The sequence below is a fragment of the Siniperca chuatsi genome, linkage group LG1, assembly GCF_020085105.1.
Source record: "Siniperca chuatsi isolate FFG_IHB_CAS linkage group LG1, ASM2008510v1, whole genome shotgun sequence".
Taxonomy (NCBI): Eukaryota; Metazoa; Chordata; class Actinopteri; order Centrarchiformes; family Sinipercidae; genus Siniperca; species Siniperca chuatsi.
In genome coordinates, this window is record NC_058042.1 from 24723785 (window position 1) to 24741462 (window position 17678).

General features: G+C 39.8%; 1 protein-coding gene across 5 annotated transcripts in view; it reads left to right on the forward strand.

The window, feature by feature from the left end:
* The window catches only part of LOC122876750 (protein unc-13 homolog C), a 108389-nt gene that overhangs the window by 67852 nt on the left and 22859 nt on the right, over positions 1-17678 (forward strand). For all 5 annotated transcript variants that reach the window (XM_044197420.1, XM_044197430.1, XM_044197459.1 and 2 more), the window contains 4 exons: positions 13049-13175; positions 15027-15123; positions 16584-16727; positions 16963-17040. In XM_044197420.1, coding sequence (XP_044053355.1) covers positions 13049-13175; positions 15027-15123; positions 16584-16727; positions 16963-17040 — 446 coding nt within the window. The remainder of the gene's footprint in view (positions 1-13048; positions 13176-15026; positions 15124-16583; positions 16728-16962; positions 17041-17678) is intronic.

Sequence of the window (17678 nt, forward strand, 5' to 3'; positions counted from 1 at the left end):
ATGCTCTTTGTTTGGCCTTTGCCACCTCTACCTTCACCTTACGCTGCATCTCCCTGTACTCCTGTCTACTCTCTTCAGTCCTCTCAGTGTCCCACTTCTTCTTAGCTAACCTCTTTCTCTGTATACACTCCTGCACTTCCTCGTTCCACCACCAAGTCTCCTTGTCCGCTTTCCTCTTTCCAGATGACACACCGAGTACCCTCCTACCTGTCTCCCTGATCACAGTAGCTGTAGTGGTCCAGTCATCTGAGAGCACTTCTTGACCACCCAGAGTCTGTCTCAGCTCCTCCCTGAAGACTACACGACATTCTTCCTTTTTCAACTTCCACCACTTAGTCCTCTGCTCTGCCTTTGTCCTCTTGATCTTCCTCACCACCAGAGACATTTTACACACTACCATCCTGTGTTGTCTAGCTACACTCTCCCCTACCACTACTTTACAGTCACTGGTCTCTTTCAGATTACAACGTCTACACAAGATGTAGTCCACCTGAGTGCTTCTACCTCCGCTCTTATATGTCACCCTATGTTCCTGCCTCTTCTGGAAGAAAGTGTTCACTACAGCCATTTCCATCCTCTTTGCAAAGTCTACCACCATCTGTCCTTCTGCGTTCCTGTCCTGAAGACCAAACCTGCCCATCACATTCTCATCACCTCTGTTCCCCTCACCTACATGCCCATTGAAATCTGCACCAATCACCACTCTCTCACCTCTGGGGATGCTCTGCATCACATCATCTAACTCACTCCAGAATTTCTCCTTCTCTTCTAACTCACATCCTACCTGTGGGGCATAACCACTCACAACATTGAACATCACCCCTTCAATTTCCAGCTTCAGACTCATCAACCTGTCTGATACTCTTTTCACCTCTAGAACATTCCTCACAAACTCCTCTTTCAGGATAACTCCTACTCCGTTTCTCTTCCTATCTGACCCATGGTAGAACAACTTGAACCCTGCTCCTAAGCTTCTAGCCTTGCTACCTTTCTACCTGGTCTCCTGGACACACAGTATGTCCACCTTCCTTCTCTGCATCATGTCAATCAACTCTCTAGCCTTCCCTGTCATAGTCCCAACATTCAAAGTCCCTACTGTCAGTCCTACATTCTTAGCTTTCCTCTCTGCCTATGAACACACCTTCCTCCTCTCCTTCTTCGTCTTTGACCAACAGTAGTCCAATTTCCACCGGTACCCTGCAGGTCAACAGCACCGGTGGTGGTCGTTTATAACCCGGGCCCCGACCAATCCGGTATGGAAGCCATTTTCACGATTCGGATTTTTAATTTGGCATGTGTTTTACGTCTGATGCCCTTCCTGACACAACCCTCTGCATTTATCCAGACTTGGGACTGGCACAAGAAGACACTGGCTTGTGCCCCCTTGCGGTTGCATTATTTGAATAATTCACAATATGCTTGTAAAATTAACTGTGATAACTTGGTGTAGTATTTACTGAAAACATAGGAGGCAGCAGTCAAGACTATCAGTAGCCTCCATCTCGCACTAGTGGTATGTATTTTCACTCTCATTGCCTTCTGTCATAAATATGATGTTGTTGCTTCTCCTTCCATCTCCTTCCTTTGCCCTAAAGAGAAAAAAGTATTTTGAAAATGATTCTTCCATCAACCTTGTTTCATCATCTGACAATGCAATACTCTCTGAAACTGTGTCTCTGTTTTTACTGAAAGAATAGTGGCCTCTATACTGTATGTGTTGTGTTGTAACACACACCAGCAGATTTTGCACAACATCCAACTCACTGACATACTGTAAATTAAGTGTAGAGGACTGTAGGTTTGACAAATTAGAACAGTCCAAAGTGCTCTGATCACAACAAAAATAAAGGGAATACCAACAAATGATGTGTTGTTTTTTTGCTGCTAAATAAATACAGAATGGTGTGTCATCAGCATAAAGGTACATATTGCCATCAATTAGAGGTCAAATTAATGGATTTTTTTTGACATAATCAACAAAAGTTGTCATAAAGGTAACCCTTAGGGGACGCTTTTATTTGTTTCAGGAGCAAAGATTGAACACTACGTACTCGTGCACGTTTGTTCTGGGAGCTAAGAAACCACTGACAGACAACTGGTACCTAAACAAAAGCGGCTCTACAGGTTTATTATTTTCAAATGATAACAAGGCTTTTGCTAAAGAGTACAGTTTCATGACAGTACAGTAACTATTTAGATAATTAGTCTTTTCACAAGGATAATATACACACATAAGTAGATCAATAAAGAGATAGAGAGAGACAGAGAGAGCAATTGTGGCTCTGTGTGTATGTGTGAATATCTGAGTCAGGACAGCTGGGCATGTGACCACCTAGGGCGTTACTGACTGCTGTCACAGCAGGTTTGGGCAGTGTGTGTGTTTGTGTGTGTGTGTGTCTGAGTTGCCAGAGGGTGTTCGTGTTACAAAAGGAAACAAGAATCACGGATGCACTCAGTCACATATACCCTCTTCCTCGCTCCTTGAGCCTGAACCCTCTTCCCCTGCTTTGCCTCCTCTTGCTTCATCTTGTCAGTACATCACTGCCTGCCCACAGTGACACGTGCCAGGAGGAGGACATGACTGTCATGTTCCTCAAAGGATCGCTTTGTATGAATTATCGCTCATTTCTTGTTGGTACTACTGGCTGCCGGAGTTCTAGGTTTGGTTTGGTAGAGACAGGCTAGTAGTTAAATGAAGGAGAGTTTGACAGCTCATAAACCAAGTAACGGTGTGGTGTAAACATGCACATTGTAAACCACATTATGTGTTTTACTGTATAGATTGTCAGACCACATAAAAAACAGATGGTGCCAGTTGCAACTTGGAAAGCAGAGTCCACTTTTATTGATTGATCCTGTGTATTGCTAAGCAAGTATGTATGGTTGCAGGATAGCATGTCCATCTTTAGAATGCTTTCGTGTATGATACGCTAACATTAATATCTGACTATCCTGTCCACTAAACGTTAACATAGTGCCTCATAATACATTGCTTCTGTGTAACCAGTGTGGCTACATATCACTTTTTTCAAGTGGATGGTGTCAATGTGAATCACATTATGTATTATCAAAAACCATTTTACTGTTGAAAATGTACCTCATGGCTTAATGGACCAGCTAAAATTTTATCCTGCTTGTGGTGTATGCGACATTCGCTGCCACTAAATGTTGCACTGGAGCACCAGCATCTCAAACCAAAACAAATGGGTGTTACTGCCCACCAGACTCTGAAAAACTCCGGAAACACCACTCCGAAAAAACATCATTTTACCTCACAGATCATCGTAAAACACACTTCATTCCAACTGGACAGAAACAAAATAAATCTCACCAACACCAGTCTTTCCACTGTTCCAACAATCACCGACTTTGGTCCAAATAAATCCTTTATTCACCGCATTAGATGAAAAAAGAACCAGCTATTATATCCCTCACCTCAAAGTCAACAGTTTCACTGGGAGGAACTAACATGCACGTGCGGCCGGACTGGCTACCAAAACGGATTGCAACACATATAGAGGGAGTGTGACGTCATTCTCTGCTCAAACCACAGGGGATTTAATTAATTATTATTATTAACGGCTTTCTACAAATATAAATCCCAAAACAATCATTCAGATGCACATCGATTGCTTTGCTTGGGTCATCTTTGATTCAATGTTTTGAATAGAGTTTTTTTTTCTTTAATTCCTTACTGTGACATTTCCTGTCTCCCCTATCATGCTGTCAAACACCCTCATGCTCCTGCATGCTGTGCACACACGCATCCTGCCGTATGTTTGTGCATATTCCTTCATTTGTGCATGTACTGTTTGCTTTTACATAATGAATGACAATAATGAGGTGGTAGGAGAAGGTATACTGAGCCAGTCTAGGTTGCTGCCTGTCTTTCTCATTCAGACAAATCAAGTAACTCAGAGTGACCTGTTTACATAAGAAGGCACACAGAACTGGCAGGGCGGCTGACAGAGACACCCTGAAGGAGGCGGGCCAGAATGTCCTGCTTTGTTGGTCTGTGTTTCTCCATTTGTGTCTGTGCGTGCAGGCATGTTTGTCTGTACATTTGTGCAAGCGTTCAGTTGTGCTTGTAAGTAAGAAAAAATGAATGAGGATAAAAGAGGAATCTGTGTGTTGTAGGTGTGTCGTGTGTGTGCATTACTTAATGAAGTCTTTGATACATCCTCTGCTTCCCGCTCCGAGGCCTTTGGTGCCAGTGCTGGTGCAGAAATGGATGCTGCTAATTTTAGCATCTCTGTGTGAATCTCTGAATGTGTGAGAGGGAGAGAGAGTGACAGAGAGAGGTAGGAGGGAAGACAAAAAAGAGAGAGGATAAAATAAGAAACAAGAGAAAAGGAGAAGGAGGATATGAGAGAGTGAATGACTATGGCTGTAGCTGAAATCACTCTCATTCACTATTACCTACATAGTAAACACCAAAGGGGTTGTCTGTAGTTGTAAATTGAGTTTTCAGACACTTCAATCATCATTTTTGGTGACCGCTGACAGACAGGGTCACCTCAAAATGATGGGTGGAGGGTATCACTAGCTGATGAAAATAGGTGGAGATCCCCTTTTTCACCTTAATCAAAATTGTTAATATCAATATCTTTGCTGTGTTTTTCACAGAATACGTCTGTGATGAAGTTCTACAGTACATGCTGTATATCCACTGTAAAGCTGTTTAATGGCTGTGGTCTCTGGAGCATGTCAATAAAGATCCAGTGCTCCAGCAACCCATTAACTCATCTTCAGCCTGTTGGAACAGCTTCACTCCATAGAATATTTTAATTGAATTTCAATTAATGTACCACTTCAAGGGGGGTTTTGTTTCCACCAAAAGACGTTTACAGGGCTGGGGCATGGCTAAAGGTAGGGTGTTGTCCTCCAGTGCGATTTTAATAAACTACTCTGTTCTCCAACTGTTAAGTCTCTAATGCCTTTTTGCAGTTTTCAGCAGAGCACTGCACATTCACTTCTGATCTCTCTGTGCTTCAGCTAACAGCATATGGCTTTTTATATTGATAGAGTTTATAAAGCACTGAGTGAGCCTTGCAGGTGGTGCATTTATTTCATATATGCAGATGTCATAAATGCTTAATAAATTCAATAAATTTGACCAGTCCTGTTAAAGAGGATAATCTTCTGGTGTAAAAGATTTTTTGCAATTTTCATCTGTTGGAAATTATGACATTCTGTGCTGCATTCTTGTGGGTTTAAAATACTGTTAATGCACAGATCCACCTTTAAAGAAATGCTTGTACAATATGTTATTTTAGTGTCTTTGTTTCCATGAAGTTGATGAAAATAAATATTGATTATAAATGGATGTACAGATTTAAAATTAGAGTGTAATTTTGTAAATTACACTGCAATGGTGATTCACTATACTGAACCAGTTTGGCTGTGTTAATGCATTATATGTTTGAGTAACATCAACAGGAGTTAGTGTCTCTGTGGGCTCTGGTGTTATAGCAGAGCTGTGTCAGTAGGCCCCTGTGATACAGCTTAGGAGGCCCTTTGACAGAACTGGGTTAGAAGCCAAGATGAAGGAATTATGTCACAGAGAGAACTATACTGGCCTTGGCTGCCATTCTGGTCCTCCAGCCTTTTGTTTCGAGCAAATCTGTCTAACCACACGCTCCTATAGATATACTCACTGAATGGTAATTAGAGGATGGAAATGCTGTGGTGAACCGCTGCAGTTCATCTTAATATCCACGGCATTTAAATCAATGAGGCAAAGAGTGAGTGAGTTTCCTGTGAGTTTGTCTGTCCCTGTGGGCCGAGTCAGACAAGATGACATCCTCACCAGGGACCTTGAGCCTACTCCTCCCTCAGGACAGCCCACACTGTTTACAACCAGCAGGGTACAAAGACACACACATATACAACGGCGTATACATGCACAGACATGCACACACAGATATTAGGGACTTAGTTTAACAGCCTGATTGCAATACTATATCATATGCTTTCAGACAATGAGAGCGCATTTAAGCACAATTGATACTTTTGTTTATATATGTTTATATATATTAGCAAAAGCGCAGATGAAGTGGAATATAAATAGGATGGGTGTAGAGATTAATCATTATCTTCTCATCCAGTCATATTATCTATTGAATAGCTGTGCCAATCACTATGGCCTGTAATGAAGATGTCTCACTTAATGAAAAAGAGAGATCACACTGGCTTCTCCAGGCGTGCTATTGTTGTCCAGGAAGTGGAGAGTGGCAAGGTGTGAATGTATGGTACAACAAGACATTTGCATGATTGCATGAACAGAAAATTAACCATTACAATGCAGTCTGGAAGACGGGCAGTGTTGAAGAAATAAAAAAAGATGAAGCACAAGTTGTCCCCTCATCACTATCTAATTTTACTAAACCAATTACAGTCATCATATCCGGTAGCCAGGTATTTCTGGCTGAAAATATATAGAGATGATAATAGGAAAGGGCGGTGAGGGAGTTCAGTGACGTAAAGAGAGGAGTGATTTTTCATGGTAGTGTGTGAACTGTGTGTGTCCAATGCATCCAGGATGTTACTGGCACCTTTGTCTATGGTTTGCCACACATAAAACCAAGAAAACACTGGGTTATAACTGGCCGGTTTGATGCGCAAAGACCAGCATAGTTACTTTGTGGCAGCATGCTGTTGGTCTTGTGCATCACTTTCTTAAAAGTGGAAAGTGTAGATGGAGCACATATCTGGCATGCCTCCTCAGTCAAATGAATTGGTTTTCATACAATCTACAAGCAGTTTTGGATGATAAACAATCATTAATCTTTTGCTCATTACAGACTCAGCCTTACTGGCATTCCTGCTATAAAGTAAATGTGCCTTTTTGTATGTCAAAACATGTAAACTAGTTGAAGAATGTGTAATCAAAGTCTTCTAAACATATTCCACATATTAACATTGCAGTAAATATAGACCTTGTCCTTAGACATTTATTCTCAGTACAAAGTCAAAGATCCAGTTGGCACCAAAATTCAAACACCTCATTCTGTGTTACCTTATTTGCATGCAACTACTGTATTGCTGTGTCTCTCTTCTAGCCTTTGCATCATTCAAAGTGTGCACGGCACAAAAATGCCACACGAATGGAAAAAGCATGTTTCATTGTAGCGCTACTTGCTGAAGTAGCTTTCAGCTGTTAGCTTTCTTTGTGATGTTACAGCCTGCACATATACAGTATGTTAAATGCTTTTTTTTAATGTGTCAATCCATGTGGCACCACAAGGAGTCCCCAGGAGGCTGGATTTGCAGAGACAGCATAAATAAATAAGAATTGACTTACCTTCCAAAGTGACAGATTGTCCATTTGAAAAAATCTAATACCTGAGCATTACAAAATAATTAATCATATTGAATTTAACAGCCTGTAATAACATTTTTGATAAGGCCTTGACTGTGTTTGAAAACACAAGAAATGTCTGTCGCCTCCAACATTTTTAGCAGAAATTCTTAGATATAAAAACTATCTTCTGAAAAAAACAGATGACTCATTCTGAAGTCAGGCAGCTTTTGTATGTTTTATTGCAGTATTTTTTAAAACACTGCCCCCTGCGATCTAATTTTCCCCAGATTCTCTCCTCTATTCAAACAATCACATTGGGCCCAGTGAATGGAAAATTATATTCTTTTGCTTTCATTCAGAGTGTGCAAAGAAGCGCATTCTGTGCTTCCATTTTCTAGAGACAGGATATGAGCTTTATGACTCCCAAACTGAAGAGTTTTGAAAGATGAAAGCTTTTCAAGAACTTAATGCCCTTTTAACCTCTGGCAGATATTTTTGTCTTCATATCACAGATGTTGAAGCTTGAAAGAAAAATGTTATTGCAGAATATTTGGCTGGCACAATGAACCATTCCATTCGTTAAATGAAATGCAGTTACACGTGATACAGACCTTTTGTGTGTTAGAATACATTTGTCTTTAATAGCCAATGCATCAGTATGATGATCTTAAACAATGGTGCATACTCCTCATGCTGAAATTTGGTATGAATATTGAAGTTCCTCTAAGGATGTATCCTAATATCTTTGGTGACCCTGACCTTTACTCTAGTGTCACCATCAGGCCACTTGTAGACAAGAAATACAAACATGTAACGGGCAGATCTTTACTAACATGGAACATTCATGATCTCCAGAGGATGTACAATTCCACTTTGCATGAGCTCTCTAAAGCCACTGTCAGAACAAACTTTATACTTTTAGCTCCACTACAAGTACGGATCTAAGAATTACAAAGTTGTCAGTACAGTAAGTTGTTGTTACTGTAACATACAAAAAGCATAAAAAGTGTACAGCACATCAATCAAAGCTTAAGACCTCTCAGACTTCTTTCATGCTGTATGTACTTAGCCTTGTTACAGTAAATTAATCTCCTTTCATAGATTTTATGTCTAGCACAATATCTGTAGAAAAACAAAACTGTTGACTTTTTCCTTAAAGGTGGGGTATGCGATTCTAATCCAATACAAGTCTTTTTGTCAAATTCAGTGAATATCTCCTCACGGTCCGCTAGCTGTCCGTTCAGTGTGTGTACACAGCCCTGGCTCTGTAAATGGGAAATAAACAAAGTGGCTTAGACTGGGCCACACAACACTATTCCAGCCATGATTTTTGTGTCAGGTAACGTTAAATTATTTGCCCACGGACATTGTCAGCTTACTTTCTAGTTTGCCAAGATATGCTATTGTTGTGATGTTAGCTTTAATAGCAGGAGAATTGTCAGTATCGCTGTCTGGAGTAGGTTTGCTGGCTCTGGGAAACTGTCTCGTCCTCTCTTGCTGTTAGCTTCGCAGCAGCAACTGTAGCGGCACTTTGCTAACCCACAACCTAGCTAACGTTAGTTACATTACTTGCTGTGTTGTTGTTCGCTCTATGTAATGGTATCTGTCATGGTATTGGATTTCTCCAGAAGCAGATGCACCAAACTTGTTCTTCTTACTTATGTGCATATCTCATTGATATTTGTAATTAAAGATGGGGTTTATGTGAGTCATTGAAACCTTCTAGTCAAGCAGTAATGTATTATTTTAGCAAACGGCAACAAATTCCTATTTTGAGCTGTAAAAACTTATTACATTGAGTATGTTCAGGTATATATACAGTACATGTGTTTGAGTGGATGTAATGTAGAAACACACACACACACATACACCCTGCAAACACTCACACCATAACAAGGTAGCAGAACCTGGCTGGCAGCACCAACAAAACACCTGCTGACCTCTACTTTTCTGTCTCCCAACTGACCTCCATCTGCTTCCTTTAGGTGATTGTGAGTGTGACAGTGAGGGTGTGCGTGTGCAGTCAGAGCTTAGGGCAGAAAGGTTGACAAACTGTGATTGTGTGTGTATGTGTGTGCATGTGTGTGTCTATCCTGTATGTGTATAAGCTGCCTTGCAGTGCCAGCTCAGTTATCACTGCCACAGTGCATCCCTCTGTTCAGATATTACGCAGCCTCTGCGGCAGAATAACTGCAGGTCTTCTCTAGTAAAACAACCTCAACTCAATATTCACACTGTTTAAGCTACCTGCTCCTTCTGTGAGACAGACTGACCAGGTGAATCCAGGTGAAACCTTAAATCCCTCTGCAATTTCAGCCATCACAACTATTTCGGCCATGAAGGTTAGGTTTAGATGAAAGCAGTGATCCCTACCATTTTCCAGTGTTCGGCTCCAAAAGAAAATAACTGTAAGGTTCCGGGATCATTGTGGCTTTTCATATCAGTTATCGGCAGGATTTTGCAAAACCTTAAACAGTCCCCTTGTGTGGCTCCTGGGATTTGTGAAAAGATGTTAAAATCTATATGTGCAAGTTGAACAAACTCCACCTAAGGCATTCGCTATATGAGTGGAGAAAATGACTTGAATAGATAGGCATGCTGGCCAGCACAAAAAAATGGTACCTGACTTGTCAGTCAGTGTTGCCAGTTCTGTGATTTTCTGCTAATCAGGGTTCTGTTTCTGACACTCCTACCTACAGTATGCGTTAAGCCATGGTGGCTATGGCAACTATCCACTTTTTCTCATACAGTATTTATCTTCACACCCACTGTTTCTGTTACACTGAAAAGTAACACAGGTCTATGCATCAGAGACATTTTCTCAGGAGATATCAACACTGTCAAACCTTTCAATGAAATGTGGTAAAGCACTATTGTGTTCCATCTGGTTATGCAGTCCCTCAAATGAGTAATGCTTAAGCCTTGAGACACTGATATTTATACACAACTACATTGTTTTTACTATAACACTCATTTTAAGTTGATCCTAATTCTAAAGTTACACCTAACACAAATGTGTGTGTGCACATACATTCACACACAAACAGGACAGCCTGCCCTTGTCATTTTAATGAAGATTTTTGTTAAGTGCAGTCTAACCTCAGTTTCAAAAGCAGGTTTGAAATGAGCAGCAGTAACTAATATAACAGACCAACTTGAGTGGAGTATCTTCTCCATTCTAAGGAGTGAAATATTGCATTGTGTATTTGAATACATTATATATATGTCATTTACACATACATAAATATTTTCCTCGGAGCTTAGAGAGGAGTGTAGGCTGGCAGGCATTCATCAGAGTAAGCACCCAGGCTTATTAGTATTAAGGCACGACAGTCAGGGAGCAATGTGTGGATTTAAACATGTCTTTGATGTGGCGTGAATGTACAGTATGTATCTTGTATCTTCAAAAGAGTGTGTGAATATGTTTGTCTTTGTTTCTGCTTTACCATTTAGAAGCACCTGCTGTAAAATTAAAAAGAAATCTATCACACTCCTTTAAATTCCCTGATTCTTTAGCCTTGTGTAAGACCTGGTCTCTTGTGTCCAGATATAGCCGAATCCTGTCTCAATATAGCTGAGATGGGCTGGAGTTCACACCTGGCATTAGAATATGTCTCAAATGTGTCTCAAATAACCATTTATGATCAGATGTAGCTTCACCACACCCCACATTTTATTTGTGGAAAACTGTAACAGCAGCAAAAACAAAAATAGATATCTGCACCATAGAGAAAGGGATTGTATGGCTATTTGCATACTGAATAAAAACTACACCCAAAAAAAACTCCAAATGAGAAAGAAAAGGTTGGACATAAAAGTGAAACTAGACAATGAAGAGTCACAGAGAGCGGCTAAGAGAGAAAGACTGAAAGATACACACAGGAAGGGGTGGCGTGAGACAGGGAGAGGGAGAGCATGGTGACTTGCCTCGGGTAACGGCCGACTTTTGGAGGTTTGTCATGCAATACACATACAGCATTTCTAGTACTAGGTGATTGTTCATTGCAGTTTAGGATGCCTTTTGTTCACACAACACTGTAATGTTATCAAATGTGGACTGACAATGTGGACTGTGACACGAGAGAGAGAGAGTGTTATTGGCTTTATGCCATTAAAGCCTTTGGTTAAGGTCAGGGGCAGACTGTGGTCATGGTTCAGTGAGCCCACTGTTTACTGTTAGTAGGAGATGGGATGCACCGTCTCCAGTGTCTAAGTCAGACAGGCTGTCAGCCCAACCACCCGCCGCCTTCCACCATTGCTCCTGACAGACAACAGTCATTATTTGCACGGCCACACGAGGGCGCTTGCTAGGAAACAAGAAAGGTCATTGTAATCGTTTGAACGAAACACCAATGCTGTTATATTTGGCCATGCTAGCAGCATGGCTCAATGGATGGCAATGTCAATCGCTCCACCGCTTTGGACCAGACCGAAATACATATACAAGTATTGGATGGATTGCCATGATACAGAGAAAAGAAGAAAAATAAATTTTTTGCTCAACTGTACTGTGTTTAGTGCTAATTGGCAAATGTTAGCATTCTAGGACGCTAAACTAAGCACTAGCTCCACCTGCTAAACATCAGCATGTTAGGATTGTCATTGTGAGCATGTAAGCATGTGGACTGTGCCTAAGTATAGCCTCACAGAGATGCTAGCAGCTTACAGAGCCTTTGCTCTTCTCTTTTGTTAGGGTTTAATCTCTTTCGCATGCAATGTTGACTAGCTCACTCGTCATCTATATTCTGTTTTATTCTGTGTTGCAATGATGGTTTCCTCTATTTTTTTTTTAATGATACAAAAAATTATCATGCTCCCATGATCCTCTATGCTGCCATGATGTTTCCTCATCGCCTCTGTTTCTTTTCCTTCTTCTTAGTGTCATTGTCTCATCTGCAGGAATGTAGTGAAGGCAATTTAGTTTACCCACCACTGCAGAATAGTTTTCTTCTTATTGGTCTTTTCTCTTTTGTCTCATATTGCGCTTTTCCTATAGAGCAGGTCTAGATCTGCTCTATAGGAAAAGCACAATGAGATAACTTCTGTTATGAATTGGCGCTATATAAATAAAATTGAATTGAATTGAACATCCAACTTCATTGGTTTCCTTTCTTTTCCCGCATCTCTTTTTTTCCTTGCGCCATCACCATCCATGTCTCCTCCAGACGATCCCATGGAAATGTTTAATTGTTCTGAAATGTCTACAGTGAGCTGGACTAAATGAATCAGCAGCCATGTCAGCTGACAGTCTAATCCATTTTTTCCTCAGTTTGTTTGCAGTTATTCAAGGGCTTTCTTTCTTTTGAAGGGAGCTGGACACATTCATAGGCTGGGTTTTATTTTCTTATTCTTTGATAGCTCAAGGCTGTACATAATTTAGCCTGTTAAGATGTCAGATTAAGAGCTACCACTGCTTTTTTATGCTTAAGATATTTGCACATTTCTATTAGTGTGTGAGAGTACGTGTCTGTACGTGTGCTTATGAGTTTTTTGGAGGAAGAAGCAGTTCAAAGAAACTGAGGTGCTGTTTTTTGTCCAGAGCATGTGCAACACATTTACTATATTATAGACTGAAAATTGATATTGCCGTGCTGCCCTACAATTTAACATGCTCTCTGGTCAGTCTAGAGGGGTTCCTATGTGTGAGAAGTATTACAAAACAAAGTTTCTCTGTTTAAAAATTGTGACTGTGATATACTGTATATGCTAACATGTGTGCTTCTCATGTTTTAATCTGCATTACAGAACATGACAAACACCGCCTATGCAAAAGTACTGAATACATGAATCTTCACTTCAAAGTCAAATGGTTCCATAATGAGTATGTCCGTGACTTGCCGGCCTTCAAGGGTGTTTCGCCTGAGTATTCTCTGTAAGTGTCCTCTCATTTTTACACTCACATGTACATGCAGAGATGCACAAACATGCATACACACAAACATTACTGTAGGAACAAAAGGATGCAGATACACTGTTAAGGGAAATTGCAGGAAATATTAAATAAATATATATGTGTTGAAATTGTACATAGTAGAATGTGATTACTAATGCATAATAGAACATGACAGGCTGCTTGTAACATCCAAGTTAAAACAAACAGGGCTACAGGAATCTAAGAGGAAACGATTGACTGACTCAGAGTTGAGAGAAATGCCAAGTCAAATTGTTCAATTGCTTTACAATGAAATGTTATTGCCTTTTGAACAAATTAAGAAAAGTACAGATAATTTGTTTGCTTTCACCCAAGTGTCAACATTACACATTTAAGTGTTAATTTTTGCTGCTAACTATTGCCCATCTTTACCAGATAAGTTAAAGTCAAAGTTTATTATAGCCTGATATCACAAAGTATGTCTCAAGGGGCTGTACATAAACTAAAACAATAATAACAACATTAACAAATATATTAAAATATTTAAAAAAAAGTGAGATAAACTACATATACAACAATATAACAAAAAATATTAAAGATACGAAATTGTTTGTGTTATTGGCAAAGCATTTTTTTTATCTGTACAATAATATACTCAAGTAAATATCATTTACATAAACAGAACCTGAGACAAAAGGAGGGGCCCAAAGACTGAACTCACAGGAACTTCACAGGAAACCTGATGAAGTATTTTTCCATATCAAAACAGTTTATTAATAATTTTATAATCATTTTGAATACATTTTAAATCATATTTCAATACCACATAAACCATAAGGAGAAATATTCTGTAATGGTTAACAATGTGAGTGTAATACATGTCAGACTATGAATTATTGTAGCTCAGATGTGTTTCTGGTTAATCTGTAAAATTGTCATGCTCGGGCAGTTTATTTCAACAAGCCTTTAAACCAGCTGATCATAAACTGTTTTGGATGAGGAGACAAATTTATAGTCTCTTCTTTTCACGTATGCCTGTTTTCCATTGTGCATGCATAATCATGTGCAGTAAAGGAGGGATAGCTGCAATATAAACACATGTAATGCAGGCAGGGAACGCAGTGCCCTCTCCCATCCAGCCAGTCTATCAGAGTAATGAGTCACCCTCCCCCACTGTCACTCAAACAGCATCTCTAGCAGGATTGATTCTTCCAGAGGCATACACATCATACAAACACACACACACACACACACACACACACACACACACACACACACACACACACACTGTCTCTGTATTCTTTCTCTGTCACCACACCCACCTTATTTATTGGCTTTCCCTCATGTAGCAGTTGCCCTTAGCCAGAGTACAAAGCATTTTTGGGGTGACATCCGTTGCTCTGAGGACAAGCTCAGGCACTATATTAAACAAGGAAATGGCAAAGTTAAACAGAGCATTATTATTCCACTAACAAATGTACTTCCTTACCCGACTCATCCGTCCTGGCCTGTCCTCTGCTGTCCTCTGTCTGAGCCTTGCAGTCTAATCTGTCCATAAACTGAAACTTGATATCAATGCCTGCATGAATTGCAGCCTTGGCAAAAACCACACTTAAATCTGAAGTCTTTTTAGGATACCTTTTTGAGTGTAAAACAATTTTCATTGATCTCACTTAAATACAGTGGTTCCCCTATAATTTTTTAATAACTATTAAGCCTTGGTCTCTGAATTGTTCTCATATAGTAAACCCCGACTCATCTGGTGTTCCAGACAGATGAGATAAACCAAGTGCTAGAAAATACTTCCAACTATGATTTGACCCTTCAATGATAGAAGGCTTTCTCTTTTAGGTGGTTCGAGCCATTTGTCATTCAGTGGCTTGATGAAAATGAGGACGTTGCCATGGATTTCCTCAATGGAGCACTGGAAAGGGACAAGAAAGATGGAGTGAGTATAGCATTGAATTTCTCAGTGTGTAGCTTCATATTTAACCAACCAAGCCACTTAAGAGTGCTTTCTTATTCAAAAGGACAGCCTGCTAAGACTGAATTTACCCCTTCAGGAAGAGGGTGTGGGGGAAAAAGGAAATTTCACACAGTCAAAAACACTCCTCGCCCAGAGACATGACAAGACAAGAATATGAATGAAATTTCAATAAAAAAATTAAAAACAGGAAGCAAAACATGATTTTCAGGGCAGTAAAAGACACAGAGGGATATTAGGTAATAATGAGAGGAAATGTGTATAAGCTTCACAAAACAAGTTTGGCACAGAAATTATTGCAATATATTGATGCACCTTCACATGTTTTTGTATGAATCTGTGTTCATATGTATCTGAATGAAGGGATGCATATTTGTTATGACGCTAATTGCAGCTAAACACAAAAAAACATTGCATAGCACTATACATTTTTTGTGAAGTTAAAATGTTTTGATGTTTTAAACTGAATAGTGAAGCATTTTAACTTTAATTTAATCTACACATTTTGCCCTTTTTAATGTTACTTCTACTGTAAAAACAGGTATAATGTTGTGTAATGTCTTCCGTGCTTTTTCAAGTCAATTACTCAAGTGACATTTCCTCGTGGGCTGGAAGACTACGCATGTTTAACAGAAAGCCTATGTTACAAAATAGGGACCTGAAGTTTAAAATTTATCAGTCTGTGTGCTGTGCATTATGGGAAGTGTAGGATCCAGGTTTTGTTTGGTTTTTTTTTTTTTGGCACTTGACCCATTCTAGGGACTGAAATCCCCAACTTTATGGAAGTGCAAAACTAAATTGCTTGAGTACTCTTTTAAAGGTGACAGTCTGATAATGTAGTCTGTAAAAGTTCATTTTGCTGATAACAGAGCAAAAACCTTTTGGCCTCCTGCTTATTACACAGTAACTTTTTTGTTACCACTGACTGAAAAGTCTTATCCAGGATGTACACTGAACAATGTTAATAGTTAAAACCATGATTCATTTTTACGTTAACACGCATATGATTAAAGATAACCTTTATGCCAATCGTGAATAAATGCAGGATTTCATATGCGTTCAATATATAACTCCACCAGAGTTTTGTAGAGTTTAAGTGTCACGTTATTAGTGTACCTCAGCAGTTGCTGAGCATTCAGGCTTAAAGGGTTAACAGTTCATCTACCTGCTAGTGTCATTGGCAGTGAGTGGTCTAGATTCCTGCTCTGTGAGTGATGTGATTATAGAGTAATTGATAGAATTAATTGAATGTTGTCTTCACTGTCCTAAATAATGTCTCACTACTATGAGGTGCTTAAAGGTCTTAAGATCGGAGATTCTACATCTGTCTCTTTCACTCTTTTCCTTCCCTTCTCGTTTTCCCAACCCCTCCATCATTCTCTCTACTCTCATGTCCCTCTCTCCCCCTCTCTTTCCTGCAACAGTTCCAGCAAACCTCAGAGCACGCCCTCTTTTCCTGTTCGGTGGTTGATGTGTTCACTCAACTTAACCAGAGTTTTGAGATTATCAAGAAGCTGGAGTGTCCAAACCCACAGGCTCTGGCTCACTTCATGTGCCGCTTTGCGAAGGTCAGGCTCTTTGGAATGGTCCCCCATTGAACCCTGAATACTCCTGTGGTAGTAATAACTCACAGTTAAAGAGTTCCCCATTGATCTAAGGAGACTCTAGTATATTTATTCTGTTTGATATTATCTTGTTATTAGGTTGTGACTGCTTTAATTTTTTTTCAGTGAGTCCCAGAAATTAATTAATAGAACAGCAAACAAACTGTAATTATGAAACTGTCTCTCTCCCTCCCTACAGACTATCAACAAAGTTCTTCTGCAATATGCTGCAATCATATCCAAGGACTTTCCTTTGTATTTGACTAAGGAGAATGTGGTAAGTGCCCACTCAAAATCTGCAAGTGTTAATAGCAAAGGTTTAAAAAGAGTTGGGGGTTTTTTGGTCGAAATGCAAATATGGTAAGTGAGATGATGGTGTTTGACTGTCTCTAATAGCGGCTTGCATGGAGACCATGTGGAAAACGTTTCAGATCGCAAACTAGTCTGTTCTACGCTCAGCATAGAACAGAGTAGGTTGAAACGACTCTGTCTTCTGTAATGCACTTAAAGTGTCTCTATTATCAGAGTTGCAATTATTCATCTCACAGCCCTTAGCTGATAGGGAAAAATCATTGGTATTTTCTGGGCTCTCTGTCCATTGTTTAATGTGACGGATGATTAAAAGCAGAGCCTTCTGAGTGGTCTAATTATCCACACTGGATTTTAAAGTTGCAGTGAGCGATAACACAAGAGGTACTAGCGGAAGAGGCAGATGTTTCTTTACAATGTTGACAGGCTCATTACAATTGTCCCAGAGAAAAAAGGAGACAGGACTGAACAGACAGATGATGGAAAAAAGGAAATAAGAGGCAGATGGAGTTGTACAGTGGCAGGATTACATCAAATTAAATGTAATCTCTAATTTGTTACTGTGTGTCTGTCTTTGCCGCCAACAAACTGAAACATATATTAAGA